Source organism: Copadichromis virginalis, linkage group LG22 (assembly GCF_057382275.1).
Source record: "Copadichromis virginalis isolate Kocher_CV1m ecotype Utaka linkage group LG22, C_Virginalis_male_GT1.1, whole genome shotgun sequence".
NCBI classification, from domain to species: domain Eukaryota; kingdom Metazoa; phylum Chordata; class Actinopteri; order Cichliformes; family Cichlidae; genus Copadichromis; species Copadichromis virginalis.
Window position 1 is genome coordinate 10,648,264 of NC_140638.1, and position 23,572 is coordinate 10,671,835.

The following is a 23,572-nucleotide window of genomic DNA, read 5'->3' on the forward strand; positions in this document are numbered from 1 at the left end:
ACAGAGCAGGGGCTGATGATTTGAAATTTTGTAGGGGGCGCTGTGGAGCCATTTTGCGCTATTCAAGGAAAATGATCACATAACAAGATAGCCCTCATCAAATTGGAGGTGTGCGCCTTTTTAAACTTTCCAAGCCCCTCAAAAGGCACTTCATTGTTCATGGTGAACCGCGTTGCCACCAGGGTGCGCCGTTCAGTTTAAAGTCACAATTTTCACACTGAAGCATCATGAAGGACTGATGGTGATATTCACCGCTTTCGAGGTGGCCACGATGAACCTCTGAAAATCAATACAACAAAGTGAAAGACATGACATTTCCTGTTGCCACTAGGTGGCGCGCTACGTATTCCTGACAATGGGCACATCAATCTGTTCAGGGCGGGTCTGACATCATGCCTGTAAAGTCTGGTACTGATCAGACTGGATTTCATTGATTTACACTAATTTGTTTCTTCATGGTGAGACATCAAAGTTCGCCATGCTGCTGGGGTCACACCCTTTCGCGAAAAGTCACAGTTTTCACTGTAACCCAAGACCAACTCCTTAAGGCTTTCCTGGAGAAATTTGAGGCTGCAGATGTCACCCATCACAATACTGTACCCCAAAGTGTAAAACATGACATTTCCTGTTGGCACTAGGTGGCGCTGTCCCTGATGTCAAAAATGGCAGTTGAAATATGTTCAGGGGCGGAGCCTTATCATATGTGTGCTCTTTGGTCCAGATCGGATAATGTATGACAGAATGAGAGGCAATAAGATTTTCATGGCGAGTCATCGAAATTCGCCGTGGCGCCACGGCCTCACCGTATAACGAAAACTCAAAAGCTCCACAATTTAACATGGCCCAGTTGTGTAGTTGACACTGACCAAATATGAAGCTTATATGACTAAATCCCAAGGAGGAGTTCGAAAAAGTTCGAGGCATGGAAATGGCAAAATTAGAGTCAAAATGTCACGTTCACTTCTAAATGGCGGACTTCCTGTTGGGTTTGCGTCAATGCTCCCCCAGACTTTTTTGTTCGTCTTGGCATGGTACACATGTGTGCCAGATTTCATACATGTAGCTCAAACGATGTGGTTGTAGGGCTGCATTTAACAAGGCATAGGTGGCCCTCTAGAGCCATTTCCCAGTGCTCATATGTAAAACCATTAAAATACAAAATTTTTCACCAGACCTGGCATGTGTACAAAATTTCAAGGGTTTTTGAGCATGTTTAGGCCCTGAAAAAGGCCCTTGTTTTGCCTGAATAATAATAAGAAGAAACGGAGCAGATACAATAGGGCCTTCGCACTCTCAGTGCTCGGGCCCTAATAAAGAAAATGTATTTACAGTAAATAGTGATACATCTGCACACATTTGAGCCAGAGTGCATATTCTTCTTGTCAGAGCGTGAGTCAGCCACAGGTTTTAGTCACCACTTCTTATACAGCTGAGTCAGACTGTGTAGGCTTCTGGTTTTTGTTTTTTGCTCATCAGGATGTCCTTGTGCCTTGTTATTAATTTCCACGAAGCCAGATATTTGTCATGTAGCAGCTGCGTATGTGATCAAAGATCTTTACACCAAGAATTGCTCGGTATAAGGTGAAATTGTTACTTCTCAAGGAGTCTGTCTCTAACTGCAGTCTGTGTCGCTCAGGTTATTTTTGATAGCCCTTACAATCTCCTGAAGTGGTTGAAAGTTGAAGCAGAACATAAAAGTTAAAGCCAAGTAACAAGAATGAAAGTAGCACTTTCAAGGATAATAAAAAGCAATCTTTCCACAGTGTGTTCCTTGAAGTCTGGAGGAAAAAAATGGCTTTGTCTGGTTGTCACACCTCAGATTCCCTCAAAGATGTACGTGTTGAGAACACTGTAAGAGAACCTGGTTCTCAGTGTGTGTGTGTGTGTGTGTGTGTGTGTGTGTGTGTGCCAGTGGAGTGGGGGTGGGGGTCTGTTTAAGCAGACAAGCTTAAAGCATGGTTAATTTTAATATCAGCAAAATCCCTTAAAAATCAGGCGTTAATGCAGCTCACCATATGTCACTACAGATGTTGATATTAGATTATAGATTAAGATAAATGTGCTGATGATGGCTCTCGTGCACGCCTGCCACATAGAACAGAATGTAAAACGACAACTGTTCTCAGTGCGACTGCTCAGATACGTCCTCGCTAATGAACTCTGGTTCCTTTTTCAAATTTGGTAGAACGGGTATTAAGATCTTTTAATAAAATGAGAGTTACTTTGGTTTTGCTTTCTTGATGAATATTTTGATCTAATACTTAATCTTGAAATTCGTTGTACCAGTATCTACCTTTGTTGCTATTGAATGATTTAATTATATATTATATCAACATAAAGAGATCTAAATAATATTTCGGATTCAAGTACATGACAAATGAAGAAGTAACAGGACAAAAAAATTAACTATGGCAGATGAATAACATCTGACATTATCTGAAAGGAAACTGGAAAATAAAATCCAGCAAGGACCCGGCGCAGGACCTGAGGGGTGCCTCTGGCCCTTCAGTTGATCCATATACTGTTTGCTGTACAAACGTTACATGGATCAACTGGTGGCTATCGAGAAGCCATTCTTACCTGAATAAAAAACACACACAGTGGAGCACTATCTGTGGATTGGCCTCCCTACAGCCCAGATCTCAGCATTATTGAAGGAGTGTGGGATACTTTTTACTAAGAATTGAACAAAAGCTAGCAAACACAAAATAGAAGAGGTTTAAATGTCCTTCAAGAAACCTCAGGATCTATTGCCGAAGACTACTTGAAGAAATTCCAAGAAAGTTTGCATAAGAGAGTTCAGGCTGTGCTAAAAAGTTAAAAGGTGATCTCATACCAAATATTAACATTCAAACATCATTAGAATTGCACTCTGCGCAACTCTAATGAGGTCTGTTTTTGCCTCATATACTGCGTTTCCACTTATGCGAGTGGTTCAAGACTTTTGAATGGTGTTGTAGTTATTGTCCTTCAGTGGTGTACCTTAGGCAACACAATGTAGCTTAACTCCTAGATATTTCTTTAAAGAAACTTTGCTGTATCCGTTATTTGGCTGATTTTAAACAGGGAGATTTACGATGGCTTTCACTCACTGCAGTCTGCTTCTTATGTAGCTGTCCGTGGTGCTGAAACCAGCTTCAAAGCTTACATTTTGTCTCTCTGTGCTGAAAAGAAACTGCATTTCCTGTTTTCCACTCTTGAAAGCTAAATAAGGGTGCTCTTTTTCTCCCGACTCTTTGTAAAAGTTCTATGGTTCTGTTTTGTTTTGTTTGTGGTTTTCTGTGTGTTGTGTGTGAAGCCAGGGGCTAAAGGAAAGCGCTTTGTCCAGCTTAAATCCTCAACAGATGGTGTTAATGCATTTATCAAAGGACAGGTTCACTCTCAACAGATTTTGTCAAACCTTTCTCAGTGTTAATGCCTTTCTTTCATTATTCCAAACCTGACGTGTCATTTTGCACTTTGTGTTATTCATATTTACTCCAAGCACTTTCAGAGGCCAAATAAAACTGAACCATTGTGCAAATGTACTGTAAATGACTAATTTAATACTATTATTTGCTTGAGTTAGTGTTAATTGAGTTTTGTTATCATGCAGGTGAGGTACACTGTTGGGAAATGTATTTAAAAAATAAAGGCAAATACACTCTAATGCCACATGTCGTCTAACTCATGTCTGTCTTCCCCCCTTTTTTGTAATTTCCTGCAGTGGTGCTGCTGAATTCTAAAGAGACTCAAGCAGAGCTCGGCTGGACGTCCTATCCCCCTAATGGAGTAAGTATAGTTGCATTTTTCATTACCTGCATGTCATTTTTTTCATTTGTAGACGCATGTGTTTACTTGCCAGCCTCCACACAGCTTGTTACTTTACTTTTCCACACCTTTTCTTCAATTTGTCCCCAGTGCTGAGCTCATCATTATCATTAATTATTGGGACTAATCCAGGCTACTATATAGCAGTGTCCAAAGCAGCTACACAGATGTGCTGCCACAGATAAATGGCCTTTTGTGACGATCGATTTCGTCCGTAAAACCCTTTGCACTAAGTTATGACTGCAAGATAAATGCAGGAGCACTTTTGCCAGAGCAGTTTGTCACCCACGTGTCACCTGCAAGTTGGCCTTTCCATGCACACACACACTTGATAAGTCTATTATATGAATAACATCACTGCTTTTAAATGTGCATTGTTTAGGATAGAGGTTGCTGAAGCACTTGTGTTTGAGATGACTGCTGCACTACGTGCTCCACTATGCATAAGATTAATGTGACTGTGTGATTCACCTACATGTCCCAGTAGAAGTGATAGAGAACACACTGCACCCACTTTGATATAGTCACCTTGACAGGAGAGGGGCTGATCACATTACCATTGGAGATAATCCATTTCTACTCTTTTGCTTTGTGCACGTTTGTGTATTTATGAGAGAGGGAGAGCAGTTCATATTTGCTGCTCAGTTCACTTTCAATTCTGTCAAGAGCGCCTCGGTAATTCAAATAGTGACATGGAGTCATAATCATTCATCTGATGGATAAATTATATATTTGATTACATTTTTCTCGCTCTTCCAGACTGAAAGTAAATCAGAAAAACAAACTCTGCCCTACGGCAAATATTAGGAAACTATAAAAAGCATTCTTAGAGTGCTCAGAGGAGTTTAAACTTTTAATTCCTCAAAAATAAAATACATTTAAAAGATAAATAAAATGCTATATTATTCAGTGGTTCCTCACCTTGAAGAGAATACTTGTGACTCCGTCCCAATGGCTGAAATAGGGTGTGCACATACATCAGATTTCTTTTTACTACTACCACTTCTTCTAAAGCAACAACTACTAATAATAATCTTTTGTTAGCAAACAGGCCAGTAATTATCAATTATTTGGACCAATATTTAGACAAAAAACACTCTTAATCTATTCAGCAAGGTGCAGAGAGTTCTTTAGAACAGAGAATCTCTGTCAGTACCGATATAGTATCAATATTTTAGGCTACACCAAAGCTGCAAAAAATAAATAAATAAATAAAAACTATCTGTAGGCTGAAGGCCAACTAACAAAGCCCTTTAATTAAGCCTGCTGTGTCTTTTTTTCTAAATTCGTTTCTTGTGAATAAATCACAAGACTGTGGGATGAAACGTTTATACCAGGGGTAGGCAACCTTTCTGATGACGAGTGCCATTTAGAATTTCCTCAGAGGTCAGTGTGCCATATGATTGCATTAGCGATAAATTTAATAACGCTCTATATTAACGGTTACACACTATATAGAACCACTTTATAGAATTATATTTGTTCGCAGATGTTGGCAGCAATCAGCGAATAGTTATCAGCTATTTTGAAACCAAAAAAAAGGACACTTTTTATCCATGACAGCAAATGAACTGTACAACAGAAAATACAAAAGCTATTTATGGTCTCCTCACAACAATGATAAGAAAAATAAACTGGGCCAATATGGCATGTCTGTTAATACAGAGACAAACATGTTAATGTGATCTCTGGTCTCCCACTCAGAGATACAGGTCTCCGAGTGTCCAGCATTCAGACGGCTACCTGAGGAGACTCATGTGAGAGAAAATCTACTCACACAGATATGTAGAGCCAAATACTGTCAATAAGGCCTCTGCAATGTTTTGAAGACAGTTAAACTTGTCAGGTAGTGATGTCCAGCAGGTGAAAATGCAAGCTCCATGAACACACACAGCTATGGATTCCAGCTGCTTCGATGTTATATGTATGATTTTTATCATACATCATACATCTATCATAAGCTTCAGAGAATTATTTATTAAAAGCTAGACATTTTAAATGAGAATAAGAAAGTATTTCTTTGTGCCCCCCTTTCCCTGTTAATGTCCTACCTGGCCCCCTGGCAAAACTTTGCTAGATCCGCCCCTGCACAGTTACCAGCTGTCAGCTACTTAGAAACAGATCCTGGTGTTATTTGTTTCTCAGGAACAGTTCATAACTTCCCTTCAACTCATTCATGTCACCTAAAAGGCAAACCTGTTTCTCCATCACCTGTTCAGCTCTGATGATTCAGTAAAGACATCTCCTGGTTTCATCTTCCTGGTTTCCCTCTCACAAGATAACCAAACCGACATCATGACCAGCAGCTTTACAGCTGTGGCTCCAGCAAACATCAGCTACTAGAAAGTAATATTAAATACATTCTAACAACAGCTGATCAAGCTTAAACGTGCTGCTGTTGTTTAGCGCGACATTCGACGGTTTCCTCTTTCTGGCGCAAAGTGGGCGATAAACAAAAGAGAAAAAAGGCGATCAGCTGATCATTGATCAGTTTCATGATTGAAGTAGCAACCACCCAGCTGTATAGAAACTCCGTCATGCTAGCTAGCACGCAGTACGAGTTATTGTAACTGACTGTAAAAAGTCAGCACAACAAAAATAAACTCCACCTAAACTTGGTTCATATCTGACCCAGATAGACTGCAGGTCATAACTTCTTACCTGAAGTTCAGTTCACCTGACACTCGGACCGGCGGCCGCCTCGGGTCTCTCCTCTTGCCTCTCCTTTCTCTCATCCACCTGCTGGCCTCCACCACAGATTACTGAATCTGTGGAAGCTCCGCCACAGCCACCACCAAACAACTGAGTTATTTTTACACACCGACCAGCATCTGGCCAATCCACCACCTTTTATTGTTTATACCGTTACAAAGAAAAAAAAGTCAAATGCCCAGTATGCCCGATGGCCAGTCCAGCTATGGTCGTGCCATCAGTTAACCCTTCGCATGCCAACTGTGGCACGCGTGCCTAGGGTTGCCGACCCCTGGTTTATACAAACATTGAACACAAATGCCATTAGTTTAAGTGCCAAGCAGTCTGAGATCGAAAGAAAGTGACTAAGGTCTGACCCACAGTTGCAGAAACACCACTTAAGACTCACAATGACTGAGCCTGTTCATTATGTGACACTATTAGACAATCTGAGAACCAATGATTTTTATTTCAAACACTCACTCATCAGATTATGTCATTACACTGTTAACCTGAACTTACTCACTCCTGTTTGCATATCTATTCTTTCTGCTGTCATTTAACATTTTTATCATCTGTTTCTTGCTGTTTTTTTTTCTTCTTGTCAGTCCTTCATGTTATTACTAAGCTCCTTGCTGCTTATTCATGGTTTGTAAAATGCAGTATGTCTCTTTCCATTCCCATATTCCTTTTCTTGATTTTCTTTTTTCTATACCTCACATTTAAGGATTTTGTGTCTTTTTTCCCCTCTGCCCAAATCTTTATCCCTACAGTGGGAGGAAATAAGCGGCGTAGATGAGAAGTATAAGCCCATTCGGACATACCAGGTGTGCAATGTGATGGAGCCCACGCAGCAGAACAACTGGCTGCAGACGGGCTGGGTGGCACGTCGAGGTGGACAGCGCATTTTTGTGGAGCTCCAGTTCACTCTGCGTGACTGCAACAGCATCCCTGGTGTAGCAGGCACCTGCAAGGAGACCTTCAACCTCCTGTATGTCGAGTCAGACAGGGACCTTGGAGGTGTGACGCGAGAGGACCGGTATACCAAGATAGATACCATTGCTGCTGATGAGAGCTTCACGCAGGGTGATCTTGGTGAGAGGAAGATGAAGCTGAACACAGAGGTGCGTGAGATCGGCCACCTCAATCGTAAAGGGTTCCACCTGGCATTCCAGGATGTCGGTGCCTGCGTGGCACTGGTGGCTGTGCGGGTTTACTACAAACGCTGTCTCGCAACCGTCCAGAACCTGGCAGTGTTCCCCGATACAGTGGCCGAGGCAGCGTTTGCCACGCTTGTAGAGGTGCGCGGCACCTGTGTTAACAACTCTGAAGTTGACACAGACAGCCCTCCCAGGATGCATTGTAGTGCCGAAGGTGAATGGCTGGTGCCTATTGGGAAGTGCAGCTGCAGCGCCGGCTACGAGGAGGGACACAGCAGCTGTGAAGGTAGGGAATGGAAAATCAGATAGTGGGATGTGTGGATACACGAATAAGAATGCAGCAAATACAAGCAACGAGAAAGGAGTTATGTCGGAAATGAACTAAAGCAACAAATCCAGAATACTGAATACAGAAAAGAAAGAATTAGCAATGTTTTCATGTGTTTTAGCTCTTTGATAGAATGCTCTGGACTAACAGCGAGCAGGAACACAACAGGAAAAAAACAAAAACTGTGTGTGATTTTTTTGTTTGTTTTCTTTTAAACACAACTTGGTTTGAATTTTTGCTAGAAACCGGTGTCAGTGTATTGAATAGCACATACAAAATACAGCAAATAATTGCATTGCAATCAAAACTGATGATTTGTATGCAAACTAAGTGAAATTGGCATTTTTTTCATGTGTTAAATGGCAGTGCCACTTGCATTAGAGCCAATCCAAATTCCAAATTACATTGGAGGTTCAGGCAGATATTGCTAGCAGCTACAAATATTATAAAGCTGTATAGTTCTGTTGAAGATATATTGATTGATTGATTGATTGAATCTTTATTTTGAACATGTTGAAAAAGTATAAAAAAAAAATAGAATTAAAAGAGACAAATGAACAAAGCAAACAAAAGGAAAACGAGCAACCACAACTCCAAATAACGTCCATGTTCAAAAAGGAGCAGGAATTCAGTTAAAAAGACTCTGAAATTGACATCTGTATTGAGACACACACAGAGATACAGCAGATACTGTAAGAGTGAACGAGGGAAAGGGAATAAGTGCAGGTGAGCAAGGACAGAAAGGAGAAATCAATGTTAACGAGTGTTTAGACAAGAAGAACGATCCGCAGTGGTCATGTTTTTAGAGGGCAGACAATAGAAGTACAAAGACACCTTTCTCATTCATTTTCAAACTGTGCCTCCTTTTGTTCTATACTGACAGTGCCATCGATTGCGAGGATCTTGACTTGTCAGAGATGTTAAAATATTTCGTGTTTATGTCCAAACGTTGTCACACATATTGGCATGTGAGGCATGGTGTGTGTACCGTGAGTATGAGAAGTGTGAAGAGCCTGGTGTGTGTGAATGTGAACACAATGACTTTGTGTACTGTTTCTTCAGAAGGCCGTGTCCCAAGCTTGACAACACATCTTTCTTTCATGAGGCATAAATGTCCCGATTAACACACAGACACACCTACACGAAGTGCTGCCATTAGTAAGCTAGCGGGTGGTTTGATGTGTTGCTTTCTGACGTAAACTGAAACGGACAGTATTGCGATCTTTTGTCACAATTGCTCATATAATAGCAGCAGTTTGAACGCCTGACTCTCGCTGTTAGTTTTCACACCCCATCTTGAATTATTGTGCAATGTGATGTGGGTGTTGGAGTCACTTGACTAGACTGTAACGTGCAGTCATGGGACAGTAATTTAGACTGTTGAACTTGGTGCGGTGATCTCATATTGATCCCTGCAGTGGTTTTTTATTAAAAATGTATTGATTCTGTGTATTTGATTAACAATAGTAATTTACATCAGCGTGTTTGTATTCCAAAGTGAAGCTCATTGTGCTACTAACTAAAATATATAAGAAACGGCAACATAGCTAAAAGGCTCAGTGAGTCTATCCATAAAAAGTCAAAACCTTACTTGGATTCAGTTTGCCTGCTGTCCACTTCAAGGTTGTCTCTGTCTGAAGCTCTGCACAGCTCTCAGCACTCCTGCTGTTTTCAGGTCATTTCCTTGAAGTCTCATTCTGACCACTTCCCTCTGCACGTCTTCTTTGCTGTGTCAAAGCAGCATGCCTTTAACTATACTTTCATTTTGGGGAAGAAGTCAGGTGAGCAACAATTTTTGTTGCCGTTGCCATGAAACCCATCACGTTCGGGGTCGTTTGCAGTAAGTGTTCTCCCTCAGACACCTCGGGATGTCGATGACCTTGTGCATTACCTGTGGACTTGTACATCGCATGATCTTCCAGTGAAGACTGCTGTTTTCTCATCTAAGTCATAGCAGGGACATAATATTTTCTTAACCTTAACATTTTTTGGTATGATTGTACCATATGCCGCTTTTGGAATGCTTTCATTTAGTGGGATCTAACAACCGATATGGTAATTCATCACATATCTTGTCTGTCATTGTAAATGATGGGCCGTAACAATATTAACTTTATGAAGTTTCTGCCAACAATAGTTCTGCAAAACACCTAGCTGTTGAGAGGAACCAATAGTTAAGGAAAAAAATCCAGTATAAATAGTATTAATAGTAAAGTTGGTGATAAGTCGTGCAGAACTTTGGCTGCGTTGCACATTTTCTGGTTCTGCAGTAACAGTTTGACAGTTGGAGCTGAGAATTGTTTAATGATATTGGCAGTTGGGCCGTGTGCAAATAAAGTATGTGTTGCTTGTCCTGCTTTTTGTAATTACTGACAATGCTTTTTCGACAATAAAATCTTCGCCGCGGACAGAAGAATCTGACTGATGTACAAACCAACAGAGAAACTCGGAGGAGAATAACAATGTGGTACGGGGAAGCACCGCGCAGATGGATGAAGAGAGAAAGCACTGACAGGAAACCAACAAAAAAAAGTAACATTTTAAAGGAAAAGAAGGAGTAAAGGGAGAATAGAACATGTCAGGCATCTTGCCAAAAGAGCAAGTAGACAAGGACAGTGAGTCTCAGTGATGGCACAGAAAAGCCAGCGAGTCCACAGAGACTCAGAGAGAGAGACGTTTTAGACTGCTTCTATCGGTGCTCAACCTTGACTGGGTGCAGTTTAGCAAGTAACTGTGTGGTCCACTAGGTGATAGAGAATGTCATTATCCATGAGAGTGGTCTGCTGACACACACACACACACACACGTTCCCTGTAGTGCCTCTTTCCTCACTTCAGCTGTAATGGTATGAATATGCAGCCAAAGCCCAGACATCTCCCACTGCACCAGAGCTATTGATCAGCTGTAATGCTCCACTAAACTGGGGAATTGCGCTGGGACTGCTCATACACACTTATACTAAGGACACATCTCACAGCAGACACACACACACACTTTTTTTTTTTAAATTTCATTTTGTGTGTCGGAGAAAGACATCAGGTCTCCATGTGCACCTCATAAAAATGGATAGTGAGATTACAGAAATGTTTTGTGCGCAAGGACATTTGAGTTTATATATGTGTCGCAATCATCCTCATGCACATGTCCTTCAAGAATATGAATGAGTAGCTGCTGTGAAGTACAACAAAAAAAGAATGCAAAGCAGTAAATCGCAACAAACACAACAAAGCTGTGATCTTCAACTGATTCCCGTGTACGTTTGCATACGGTGTTCACAGGTTCTATGTCTTATTTACTCCTGAGCGTAATTGTTTAACTGAGTTAGTGAAAATGCACTAAGTGTCTCAGTCCCGGTCAATAATATCGAAGAGCCAGTGAGAAGCTACTGATAATGGTGTAAACAGATAGTGCAGTGCAGTGCAGTGCAGTAGGGAAGAGGATTATTACCGCATCCTCTGTAAGGGTCACAGAAGATTTAAGGAATGCTGGATTACTTCGGATTATGGCAACTGCTGTCATAATTCTTTTTATAAAGTTTTTACCTAGGAAGTGTAGGTATTAAAGGACATTTAACTTAATTTAACAACAACAAAAAAACTCAGCAAAAGAGCAAATTTGTTATGTGTCCAGCCATGCGGTGGCTCTCGTCTGGCTTTCATCTCTCCAGTTCGACGGCTTTCTGCATCAAAACTGAATGAATGTGTAATTATAGAAAACCTAAAAAAGACAAAAATGTGTGTGGTGTTGAAGTCGTCTCTTACAACTGAGTTACTACCAAGTATCTCTAGGATGAAAAGAGGAGATCCTGGTGTTTAAGATTTAGGTCATGCAACTAATCCGCTGTTGCTCAGAGGACCGCAAGACTGCTGCTGCTTGTGAAGATGAGTGTAAATACGAAGAACTTAGAGCTTATGTCCACTTAGCTTCCTCATGAAATACATAAAAGGCCAAAAAAGGAGAGCGAGTTTAAAAACCAGAGCGGTAGGACGACTTGGATGTGTACATCTTGACCCTGTGTGCATTCACAAGTCAGACACGCGTTGTGAGGAGCACACATATGTTCTTCGGTCTCATTATGAATAGCCGTCAACAGGAACAGACCAGGGAGCAAAAAAATTACGTAATATATTACCTCAGAAATGGTGTGTTTGATGTACATGTGTAATTATGTGTGGGTTTTTTTTTGCGTGTGTCTCTCTCACACTCATGAGCTCCATCCTGTTCTAATTAAGGCAGGCTGCTCTTTCTATATAATTACTGAGTTTGCCTCATGCCTTCAGCGGATTCTCTTATTATCTTTGTTTGATGCTTCACAATCCAGCTCCATCACATTCACCACCCTGCTATTCCTTCCTATTGCTCTCCTTCCCTCCGTAATTTACTACACGCCATCCTTCTCCTCCCCTTTCCCCCCTCATGCACCTTTATTTCCTTCTCCTATTTACCCCCCAACGCGCTCCCTGTGCTGCCAAAGGACTGTATATTTAATTTCTATCTCGCTGATCAGAGCAACACTTCACGACTTCCTCTAAAGAAACTGTTTGCGTTCTCTCTCCTCCTCTACCTTTTTCCTTTTTTTTTCTCCCTCTTTGACTTTCTGTTTTTTTTATCTTGTCTCTTTTCAATATTTCCCATCAACATTCTGCTTTTCCTGTCTCCAGCTCTTGTTTCATGCCCCCCCCCGGGGTGACCATGTGGCAGGGTAAGACGGGGTGAAGCAGGGCGAGGCAGGTTAACAGGCTGAAATCTGCTGGTGAAGCTTGGAGAATTATCCAATGCGTTTGTACAGGGCGGTGAGCGAGAAAGTGTGTGTGTGTGTGTGTGTGTGTTTGCGTGCTCAAATTTGGCACTAGTAGCCAATCATATGTTTCCAAAGTCGCTCCCTCTGTTGCAGTCATCTTCCGCTCTGTCTGTTGTCACTTCTTGTCATGTCCTTATCAGCCTTCCCTATTTCTTTTTGTCTCAGACAGAAGTCTTATTGTATTCTATTTCTTTTACTTCTATTTGCGTAGCTTTCCAGTCCTTCGCCAGTGATTTGTAACCACATCCTAACCTTTATGATAGAGCATCTTTCCCACTTTCCATATTCATGTTTTTGACTCATCATTCATTCTCCTTTTATCTTACATTTTGCTATCTTTATACTATCTCTTTTTGGCTAGGTGCAACCCCTGCCCATCTGGTCTCCCCTCGCTATCCTTCTCCATCTTTCTCCTTTCCAGCCACGTCACCTGCTACTGTTAGTCATTTCTCTTCCCCAGCTTTCATTTTAAATAATTCACATTCTCCAGGGAGAAAGACAAATGTGTTCTTTTGAGCCAACCATCTGATGTATTTATTTTGCTGGACACCCATACAACAAGTGGGCAAAGAGCACAAATACACACCCGTCAAACATTCACACACTAATAGAGAGCATTCCCACATAGACATACAGACATCTATGTGTGTGCTTGTTTACAAAAGTACCATTAAAATGTCCCTTGGATATTGAAAATGTGTGCTGGAGGGAGGCCAAGCACTCGCTATTCATTTTTCCCCTGCCTTACTTCACCTAGGGAGAATGAGGAAGGAAGGAATTAAGTTGGGGGGGGCATTATAGATGGAGGTGAAAATGTATTTTGGGGGGGTTGAGGAGGAGGAAGAAAAATTGGAAAGGGAATGCATAGCATTGCAAAAAAAAAAAAGGGAAAAAAAGAGCTGTCACAAATTCCTCGTCGTTTCACTGTTTGTTAGTCACTCTGCGTAAAAGCGGAATGCATAAAATATGAGTTGTAAAAGCTGAGGATTATTTCAGAGACGCACACAATGCTGGTGCAGAGAGATGACGCTAAGAAAAATGACAATGAGAAGTGAGGGAGATGATGTAGACTTGAAAGGGAGAAGACAGTGGGAGTAAAGGTGATGAGTTTTAGAGGTTAAAGGCTAAAAAAACAAGTAAAAAAAACCCAACTTGACCTGTAAGTAAAGAAAAAAAGTGGAGGTCAGAGGGAGATAATGGTAAGTTGAAGAGAAAGAAAAAACAAAGCGTGAAAAGGTGAGAACTAGGCAGAGTGAAATTGCAATGTGTTACCTTCATCCTTTTCTCTCTTTCCCCCCCCTTTTCTTCCGCACCAGTCTCATGAATTAAATAGAGCCAACATGAATGCATCAAAGTTAGAAAAGGTTGGCATCCAGCTTAATCAGGTTGCTAACTCACCCGACATGACAGCCTCATTTCTCTCTGACTCACCCATGACCACTGAGCCGAATCAAATATTCAGTAAAACATGGAACTATCCTGTAAGAGCAGCTCCTGCTTATTAAGTACATGAAAACTTTGGTGTTCATAAGAAATAAAAAGACATTAGAACAAAAGAAACTGGCAGCTTTATTCCCTGGAATACCAGTTTCCTCTTTGCTTTGTTATACCGTTCCTCCTCTTTCAGTAATTATTTTCTAGCCACTACAGTATCGCTGAGGTGTGATACAATATTCAGTTGCATAAAATATTGCTCGCCATAAGACTTGAGATTAGTTACACTCATTTTTGGTGATTATAATTAAATCATATGGTACACATTTAAAATGTAAACCTGACTTAGTAAGAATTTTAAATATCACTGTGGAGAAACCGCGTTACTCAGCAGCAAATAGAATATAAATCAAAGTGAAACAATGGGGGAAGATTAACAGCACAGCCGATAAGCGTAGCACCATTTTTCTCTCCACGGGGAACATATTAAGTTGACTTATGGTTTGAGAAGCATGTTATATTCACTCAGCTATGTTTTGCATGTTTTAACAAATCACCACCCAGTAAAACCAAGTATCTCTAAATTCACTGATTAAAGGCTCCTTTTATGGGAGCCGTCTTGCACTTCCTGAATCGAAAACTATGCCTAGTTTTGAAAAATGGCAAGGACATTTCTCCGCTGTGATAATTTCTGGTGCTAATGAAAGCAAGAATACACATTAAAGCTCAATTATATTCTGTCAGACTAAACAGGAAAACTTAAATATAAAAACAACAGAGGCAGGCTCAAGCTAGCGATTTTCTTCCACAGATGCTGGCCCTTAGGCTCGTGCTATGCTATCCCAGTTGAACCACTCTGGCACATGAAAGGCTTGCTGACGACAAGCTGCATCTTAGATTAAAGATTAATGCTAAGTCTCATTATGTAAGGCTGTGTAATTCCTGGTGTCCTGAAGTGACCCAGCAGAAGAATTTTGGATGTGCTAGATGATTTACGACGCTTGTGTTTGCGTCTAAGAGTTCTTTTTCTTGGGCTCCATAGAAAAAAATCGGGGGGAAAAATCGTTATTTTGCAAGAAATGTGCACAGATCCATACATGTATGCTACCTGGCTGCACACCCCACCTCCTCATAGTAAAATATGAAAAAAATTATAATGTTAATGGAAAGGCAGTGTTCAGAAATGCCCTGCTGTCCCACAGTCTCCTCGTTCCATCCCTATTCAAGCTCTACTAATAACTTTCCATCTGTTCCAAATTGATGTGGGATCAGTGTATAGATCTGTCTGCCCCCACTTAACCTCAGTGAAATGTACTTATTCTGTCAAAACACTTGAAAGATGGCGAACGCAGGAGTGCACACACACACACACACACACACACACACACACACACACACACACACACACACACGTGTGCTTATTGGAAACAAAGTCTTAAGAGGAAGCTGCTATTATTTTTACTACTACAGGTCTCATTGAAGTCAGGAGGAGTGAAATGAGAAATAAAATAGTCAAAGTGTGTTGAGAATTGTTAAGTCAAAGGTAACTGGATTTACACAATTAGTGTTAAAGACAGTTTGTCACTCACTCTAGTAGATCTGCGTGTTCTGTACAGTGGTATGCGGTGATTAAATGGTTATCAGTTACAAGTTGATTTGTATTTTTATTTGTTTTATTTATTCATTTATTTAATGGTTTTGGGCTGGAGCCTGTCAGTGCTGACATATGCCATGACACAAGATGTGAGGCAGGGCTTGTTCAGCACAGGGGTGTATTTCTGTAATGGAGCCCATCGAGTCCATCAATGCTAACACACGGAGATAGACACCCACATCCATGCCCATAGAGTTAATGCATGTCTGTGGGCGGAAACAGGCGCACCAAGAGAAAACCCACATAGGGAAAATGCTAATAACGTGACTGTAATATGTCATCAGCACTGAAAAAGAAAATTTATTTTTGTTAGTCATTAAAACAAATGGCAAAACATCTGTAAGACTGAAAAGTGAGTTGCCTTTAACTTAAAGTATGACTAAAAACCTCGATGTACAATTATCTTTAAAATTCAGTTCACTGCATTTTTTTAAAATAAAAGTAAATCTTCAATAACCTGCACTGCTTCATTATGTTTCAAGGCAAACGTTTACATTGTGAGTTTGTATGTGATGAGCTGTGCAGCCATCCCTGTTTGAATCTACCCTGCGTATCTATGTCTGTGTATGCCGGCTGTTGTCTCTGTATTCACAGCTCGACAGAGGGGCCTGCCATGAGGACAGAGTGCCCGCCCCCCCTGGCTCCACAGTGCGCCTGGCATGCCAGCCTTTGCCAGCTTAGCTCTCCATCCCCCTGCCTTCCTTGTTTTCCTGTCATTCGTCATCACCCTCCCTATCATGCACCCTCTCTTGTGCAAACTGATACGCATTCGCACGACTCAACCCACATTCCACTGAAATGGACGGCTTTTCCAGAGACACCTGCGCCACTGCGCTCTAAATATAACACACGTAAATGCACACGCCCACACATATCCATGTATGTGTACATTAAGATTTCTTGGACACGTGCATTTGCATATCCATATACTGAATGCACGGATCATCCCAAACACTCCCAGAAACAAACAACACTACATATGCATGCTCAGACATGGGCTTACTCCCACTCCCTCACAGGCTCATGTGTGTTATTTGTCCGTAACCCACTCCATCTGTTTCTGCCTTCACGCCTAACTAAGGCCTGTTTATCACTCGGCACACTCACGCACGCACACTCTCATTGTTTTGATGTGTAATCATGTGCAGTTCCACAAACACCTGTAGTCCTTATATTAACCAGACAACCCATAATCCTCTCGGATGGACAGGCTCATTACACTCAGATGCTCACACATCACTGAGCAAAAGCCATAAATCTAGACGTACACTTTGGCGAAATCTAATTTTATATTCTGGTAGAGTTATGAGGGATTTTGTCACACTGGCAATAATTGTTTCATGCTCTCTTTGCACACATGGACATGCCCCTTGATCATTCGCTTTCTCTCCCCGACACACGCACACAAATGCTCACAGTGGGGAACAGTGTGAAGTGATTGGCATCCTGAGTAGAGTGTTATGGGTGACATTTCCACTGTGTAGTGGTATTGAGGTCTCCTGCAGGGCCTCTGGTCCAATTGGCACATTGAGAGATTGAGGGCGTTAGGTGGGTGGAGGTTCCAGAGAGAGAGGGGCCACTGAGGGAGAAAGAGAGAGAGAAAGACACAGGGTTACTACAGCTCCACTGGATCCTAATATCAAGCTTGGGCTCCGTAAATGAGTTAGAAAAAAATGACTTTGGATAAGTTTATACCTGTAGTTTTCCAAAGATAATCAAATAATAACAAACTGAACTCTTCATATCAAGAGGATACAAATCGACAAAAGGGAAATGGTGCTTAATCGCATTTCATTTTTAGCCTAAAGCTATTTGCAACTTGAAATTTATGTTTGATGATAACCACCATAAACAAGCCCTGGTTGATTCTGTACTGAAGCTCAAATATGTTCCCCTATAAACTGTAAATCACAGCTGCCCACAGATATAAACAGAAGCTGATAGATGACACTCTGAAAATGTAAAACTTTTGGCTTGATGAGGTTTAAATTTCTATGATGTCCTAGAACCCACGAGGAACAAAGAGGAAAACTGGTCACACAGTCTAAATAGATTAAATCGAGTCTTTTCAGGAGTGTCTCTAAATCATTGAAGCAAACAAAACTCCATCTCGCTCTCTGCTGTTTCTTTAGCTTTATCTCATGCCATTTGTTCAGTCATCCCTGTTCTTGCGTGTTACTTTTCTCAACCTTTTTTTTTCCTTTTTATCTCCCTTTCCATCAAATAAGAAGGTGAATCAAACAAAGTCTTTTATCATAATTTAATCTTTCTCAGGAAAATGTAAGTTCCTACATTCCTCTGCAGTTATCACTTTATTCGGTGGTCATTTCATCTAGCTGAAGATGATCTGATTGGGCTGATAGGAATCTTAACATTGTCTGTAAACAGAAAGAAAATTCCAACATTAACCAGCATATATAATGGGCATTATCACTTGTAATCAGTCCCATAGATATGGCCAGCAGGGGCCCTCCTCCATCTCTCAGCAGGCTGAGTAGAAAGTAATCATCCACTGTAATCAGTGATCAACAGAAAGTAACCCAATTATGTAGGAGACACTTAAACCTCTGGTTGTAAAAATTGCAGTAATATAGACAATAGGGCTTTATAACAGGAGGTTCCACAGGCAACTGTTAGTGGTATTATAACAAAGTCAAAGTGATTGGGAACAACATCAACTCAGCTGGATCAGCAAGTGCTAATACACAAAGAGGTCCTCAACTTTCTGCAGACCTCCAAATGTGGCATTCAGATTAGCTCAAGAACAGTGCTTCCTGGGTTTACATGGCCAAACAGCTGCAACCAAGCCTTACATCACCAAGTGCAATGTAAAGTGTCAGATGCTGTGGTGTAAAGCACGCCACCACTGGACTCTAGAGCAGTAGAAACGTGCTCTCTGGAGTGCTTCTCTGTTTGAAAATCTGATGGACGAGTCTGGGTTTGTTGGTTGCCAGGTAACAGTTTGACTGCCCTGTGCGAAGTTTGGTGGAACTAAGATAATGATGTGCGGTTGTTTTTCAGGATTTCGGCTGAGTTCTTTAGTTCCAGTGAAAGGAAGCATACCAAGAACTTTTGGGCAATTTCATCCTCCCAACTCTGTGGGAACAGTTTAGGGATGGCCCATTCCTTTTTCAACATGACTGTGCACTAGTGCACAAAGCAAGGTCCATAAATACATGGATGAGTGAGTTTGGTGTTAAAGAACTTGACTGACCTGTACAGAGTCATGACCTCAGCCTGGTAGAAACCTTTGGGAGGAATTGGAGCAGAGAGTGTGAGTCAGGACTTCCTGTCCAACATCAGTGTCAGACCTCACAAATGTGATTCTGGAAGAATAGTTGAAAAGAAATCCCATAAACACACTCTTCAAGTTGTATGAAAGCAGACAAGCAAATACATTTGGGAATATAGCATACTTTTGTAAGTGAAGTTTTTCAACCCACTAGTGATCTTTTGCTCACCCCAGCTAAGTACTTTTCATGTCCAAACCTAACCAAACAGTGTGCAAAAATGATAGTAGATTCAGGTAGCTCTTAACAATGAAAGCTAAAGCTGAACAAAAGTGAAGTCGTTAAGTATAGGTCTTGAACTCCTATATGGCTGAGAGTCTTGCAGAATATGTCTCCACTTCCTCGCCTGCCTCTTAATGTAGAATTTTATTGCCGTTTTTAAACCTGAAACACACTTAATATTTCCCTTCAGGGAGATTAAATGACCACCCCTTAATGAGGTAATGACTGTCCGCTTACCTCACTTACACTTTGGCTAAGATGTGCTGTCCTGGAAAACCGTAAATCCAGGCTTCATATAGAAAGCTGTGTGTGACAAGAGTACATTTAAACAATATTTACAAACAGCAGTGGAGTTTTCACCTGTTTTCAGGGTGCATTTGACTTTTTTTCCTCCCCCTGCTTTCTCTCCGTGACTCTTTGTGTTGTGCTACCACCATCCAGAACAATGTAAATCTACTGTTGAATTAGTTATTTTCCCTCCCTATCATCCATCACACACGACACACTGAGAGGGCGGAGTGCGCAACAGTGAGAGACTGCGTGGTGCAACGAACCATCGCCATGTTTACACAGATTGAAAAATCAGACCCGGGGAAAACATAAGTTCAAACATGTGTGTTCATGTTTAGTGTTTTTTTGTTGTTGTTTTTGCCATGCAGCACACAGACACACAAAGACAAATACAGACTTGCATCTTGTGAAATACATCTTTGGTTGACCATCTCATGCAGAATATACACACGTACGCAGAAATTGTACATTGCAGCGTTTTGTGTATCTGGCGTTGCCTTCTTTTTGTGTGTTTTTTTTTTCAGGGTTAGGGCTATTTAAACTTGTTTGATGCAGTGGATTGTTTTTCTGTGTCTTTAATGTTTTCTGCAGAATTTCAATGCTCTTGGCCGTTACACATGGAAGCTTATCCATAAGATGTGTGTACACATCACAGTTGACTGAGCATACACTTTACCTTTAGTTTTTTTGGCTGTGCTTTATATGTCATCTGTATATGCTATTTTGGCACTGAGAAACCACAAGGCGCACACACACACACACACACACACACACACACACACACACACACACACACACACACACCTAAAGTCATGTATGTCATGTGGTTTTAACTGGCCCTGCCGGCGGTGATGGATGGTGTATTTATGAAGCCCCTTTCCATGCTCTGGATCAAGGACTCAAAGAATCATCCAGTCTGACGGAGAGAGCGGGATGGGTGGATCAAGGGATGACAGAGGCAAGGATAGAGGGAAGGAGTAAGGATGTATGACTGAAGAGAAAGGGAGGCAGCAGAATGGAGGGATTTTGGAGGGGCGAAGGGGACGGGGAAGGAGAAAAACAGGACTGCCTGCTTGATGGGAAGGTCATAGTCAGCAGGGAGTACTGGAGTCCTGCTGAGCTGGGAACATGTCGCACAAACACACACCTACAAGTGCAATTTCTCTTTATCAAATTGGGGGAAAAAAAGGTCCCGAATCCTCCGTCACCAACTGACATTCGTTAGTGTCCAAAATGCGTGAAAGATGCATCAGTTAAACATTGGATAACACAATGAGTCAGCTTGTTATAAAGATACATTAATGTGACAGATATTTATTGTCTCAACAATACACTTTGTAGCACATTCAGTCTTTACCATCCTAATGCATGCACATGCTTGCATACACATCCACTTGTGTGCAAAAGCAGCCTCGCTTCTTATCGTTTTTTATTCGTCTCTCTGGTTTCGTCTCACCCAGCCAGCTTCATCTATTCTGTGTCGTTATTCTCATTTGGCACGAGGATAAATCTCATCCCAGTTTTTGAGGCAGCAGTTGTAAGCCAGATAGAGGTAGACAGTAAACTATTAGACAGAAAGACAGATGGCCAGAGGAGGGATGGACAGCAAAAACAAGCAGACTAGCTGTTAAGTGTTTATATGAATAAGCAGGCAGGAAGACTGACACACACATTTGGTAGCTGTTAAATCAAAGAAAAAACAGTTTGCAGGACATGTTGACACATTGGAGACAGAATGGGAATACTGGAATTTTGAATTCACAAGCATATCAGAAGTACAGTAGATTTAGAGCCTTAGATATTGTTGTTTTAGCTGATGATCCAAGAACCCTTTGAAACTTGTTTCTGTTATTTGATAGGATATATATAATAGCTAAAAATTGAGGAGAGTTGTGGGAGTGGGTAACATTAAACAAAAATGGACTCAGTCGTGGGCCTTGACTTTGCAATTACAGTATCAATCTGTTGGGCTCCACAATTTTGAGCTTAAAAATGGTATATTTGAAAGATTAAGAAAATCTTGCAGAAATGGTAAATAAAATGGAAACAAAGTGTTCAAGCAAGACACAAAGTCAACCTCGGCCACAAAGTCAAGCTCGACCACAGCACCAGCAGATTGGTGGTTCTCAATGCCAGCCAATTTCAGCTTATGTCCAAGCCCATGCTGTTCTACACATCCAACCAGCCGCGTTATATAAGGAGTTTCATTTATGCTGTTTTAACCTGCTTACAGTTGTTGCCCATCTCCACACCAGCTTTCCTGCCTGCTTTATACAGTATCTTCCTGCTACACTCTGTGGAAGGTAAGGAGAAATCCCAAACATGATACAAATTTAAATCATTTTTACATTCTTTACATTTAAATTAACCATTATTTGCATTTAAATTCTGCTAAATTTAAATAACAAAATCTTGACTATCGTGGACTGAAAGATTGTTATTACTATATCAATTCATTTCAAATACATAAGTAAGACTACAAATTGTACACATACAAAGTAGTTTGTATGTGTACTATTACATTTCTGGGAAAAGTAATGCAGTTTCTGAAAAAAAAATGGGTTTTTTTTATTAATTTTGGATGCAGTTATACAAATAAAACACTTTTTCTTTACTAAATTTACTAAAAAAAATTAAAATATGCCCTGATTTGGAAGATTCTTTGGTTACCACTATTAAGAGAAATACATGAAAAAAATATAAAATAACAACAAAACAATAGCTTAAATGAGTAGAATTGTGTATATCAGAAAAAAATACAATACAATATGATAAAACCAAATATCTTAATTAATGTGATATCAAAATTAATAAAGCAAAACTGAATACATGTAAATATTATAAAAATATTGAATGATAATATACAACATGCTAAATATTTATAAATTAATTTGTTTCAAATAAAGCTTCAATTTTCTTCAATTTTAGTGAGCAAAACCGCGAGGAATGAAAACCTATATTGCCAAAAGTTCTGTTGTTTGCAAGTCATACAGTAAGGTGTTGGAGTCCAAAGTCAAATCCTGTTCTAGCTGTCAGTTGCTAAAGGCAATATTTCTTCGTGATTTTCCACAGAGCATACCTGCCTAGCTTTACAGTTTTCTCCATAAGGGTGGCTCTCTGCATGTGGTAACTGCACTTGTCAGGAAGACCTGCAAAAGTGGTAATAAATGAAGTAAGAGTTCCTACTGCCTCCCCTTTATATTTTCTTAACCCTCGAGCTGTCCATCTGTACAGGGATGAAGCTGATGCTGGAGTACATTTTTCAGTGTGCTTTGTTGATCTACTGTTAGAAAAGTGTTATAAAAATGAAGAAAGTGACAAGTTGCCAGTTAAATTTGCTATTTTCATTTGCGTAATCATCATCTCATAAAACGTTCTGCTCATAGAATTGTACTTTTTTTTACACGTGGACAAAGTGAAAAGTTGATCTTGGTCAAATAAAGTAGACAATTACAGGAGTAATAAAACATAATTAATTAATAAAACATAATTTTATCTTTTTATAATGTCTTGTGTTAAAGAAAAATGGTTTCATCCACTCGATCTGATCTTTTGATTTGTTGATGTTAAAGAAATTCTCTCCTGCTGCAGGAAACACTCTGTGCAGGTGCAGCAGATACCTTTTTGTCTGTCTGCCAAACGGCCTGGCTGTCATGGAGGTGATGTCCTCTGTTAGCATAGGACAAATTGACCTGGACCTCGGGGCAGCCTGAGGGGACACTGCTGATTGTTTCTATACTGTCCTCAGTGGCTGTCATCTGCAGAAAAAAGCTCTGCCAGCACATCTTACTTATCCAACAGGGGAGAACACACTCGAGTATTCTGCAAGCACTTTTTTATTTCCAAAGAAATTATGAAGTATTTATATATGTTATTGTTGCTAACTGAAAA

At 40.6% G+C, this 23,572-nt stretch overlaps 1 protein-coding gene across 2 annotated transcripts in view; it reads left to right on the top strand.

Moving 5' to 3' along the window:
• The window catches only part of epha10 (EPH receptor A10), a 161,155-nt gene that overhangs the window by 39,538 nt on the left and 98,045 nt on the right, over positions 1-23,572 (top strand). For both annotated transcript variants that reach the window (XM_085446877.1, XM_085446878.1), the window contains exons 2-3: positions 3,707-3,771; positions 7,275-7,947. In XM_085446877.1, the coding sequence (XP_085303003.1) occupies positions 3,707-3,771; positions 7,275-7,947 (738 nt within the window). The remainder of the gene's footprint in view (positions 1-3,706; positions 3,772-7,274; positions 7,948-23,572) is intronic.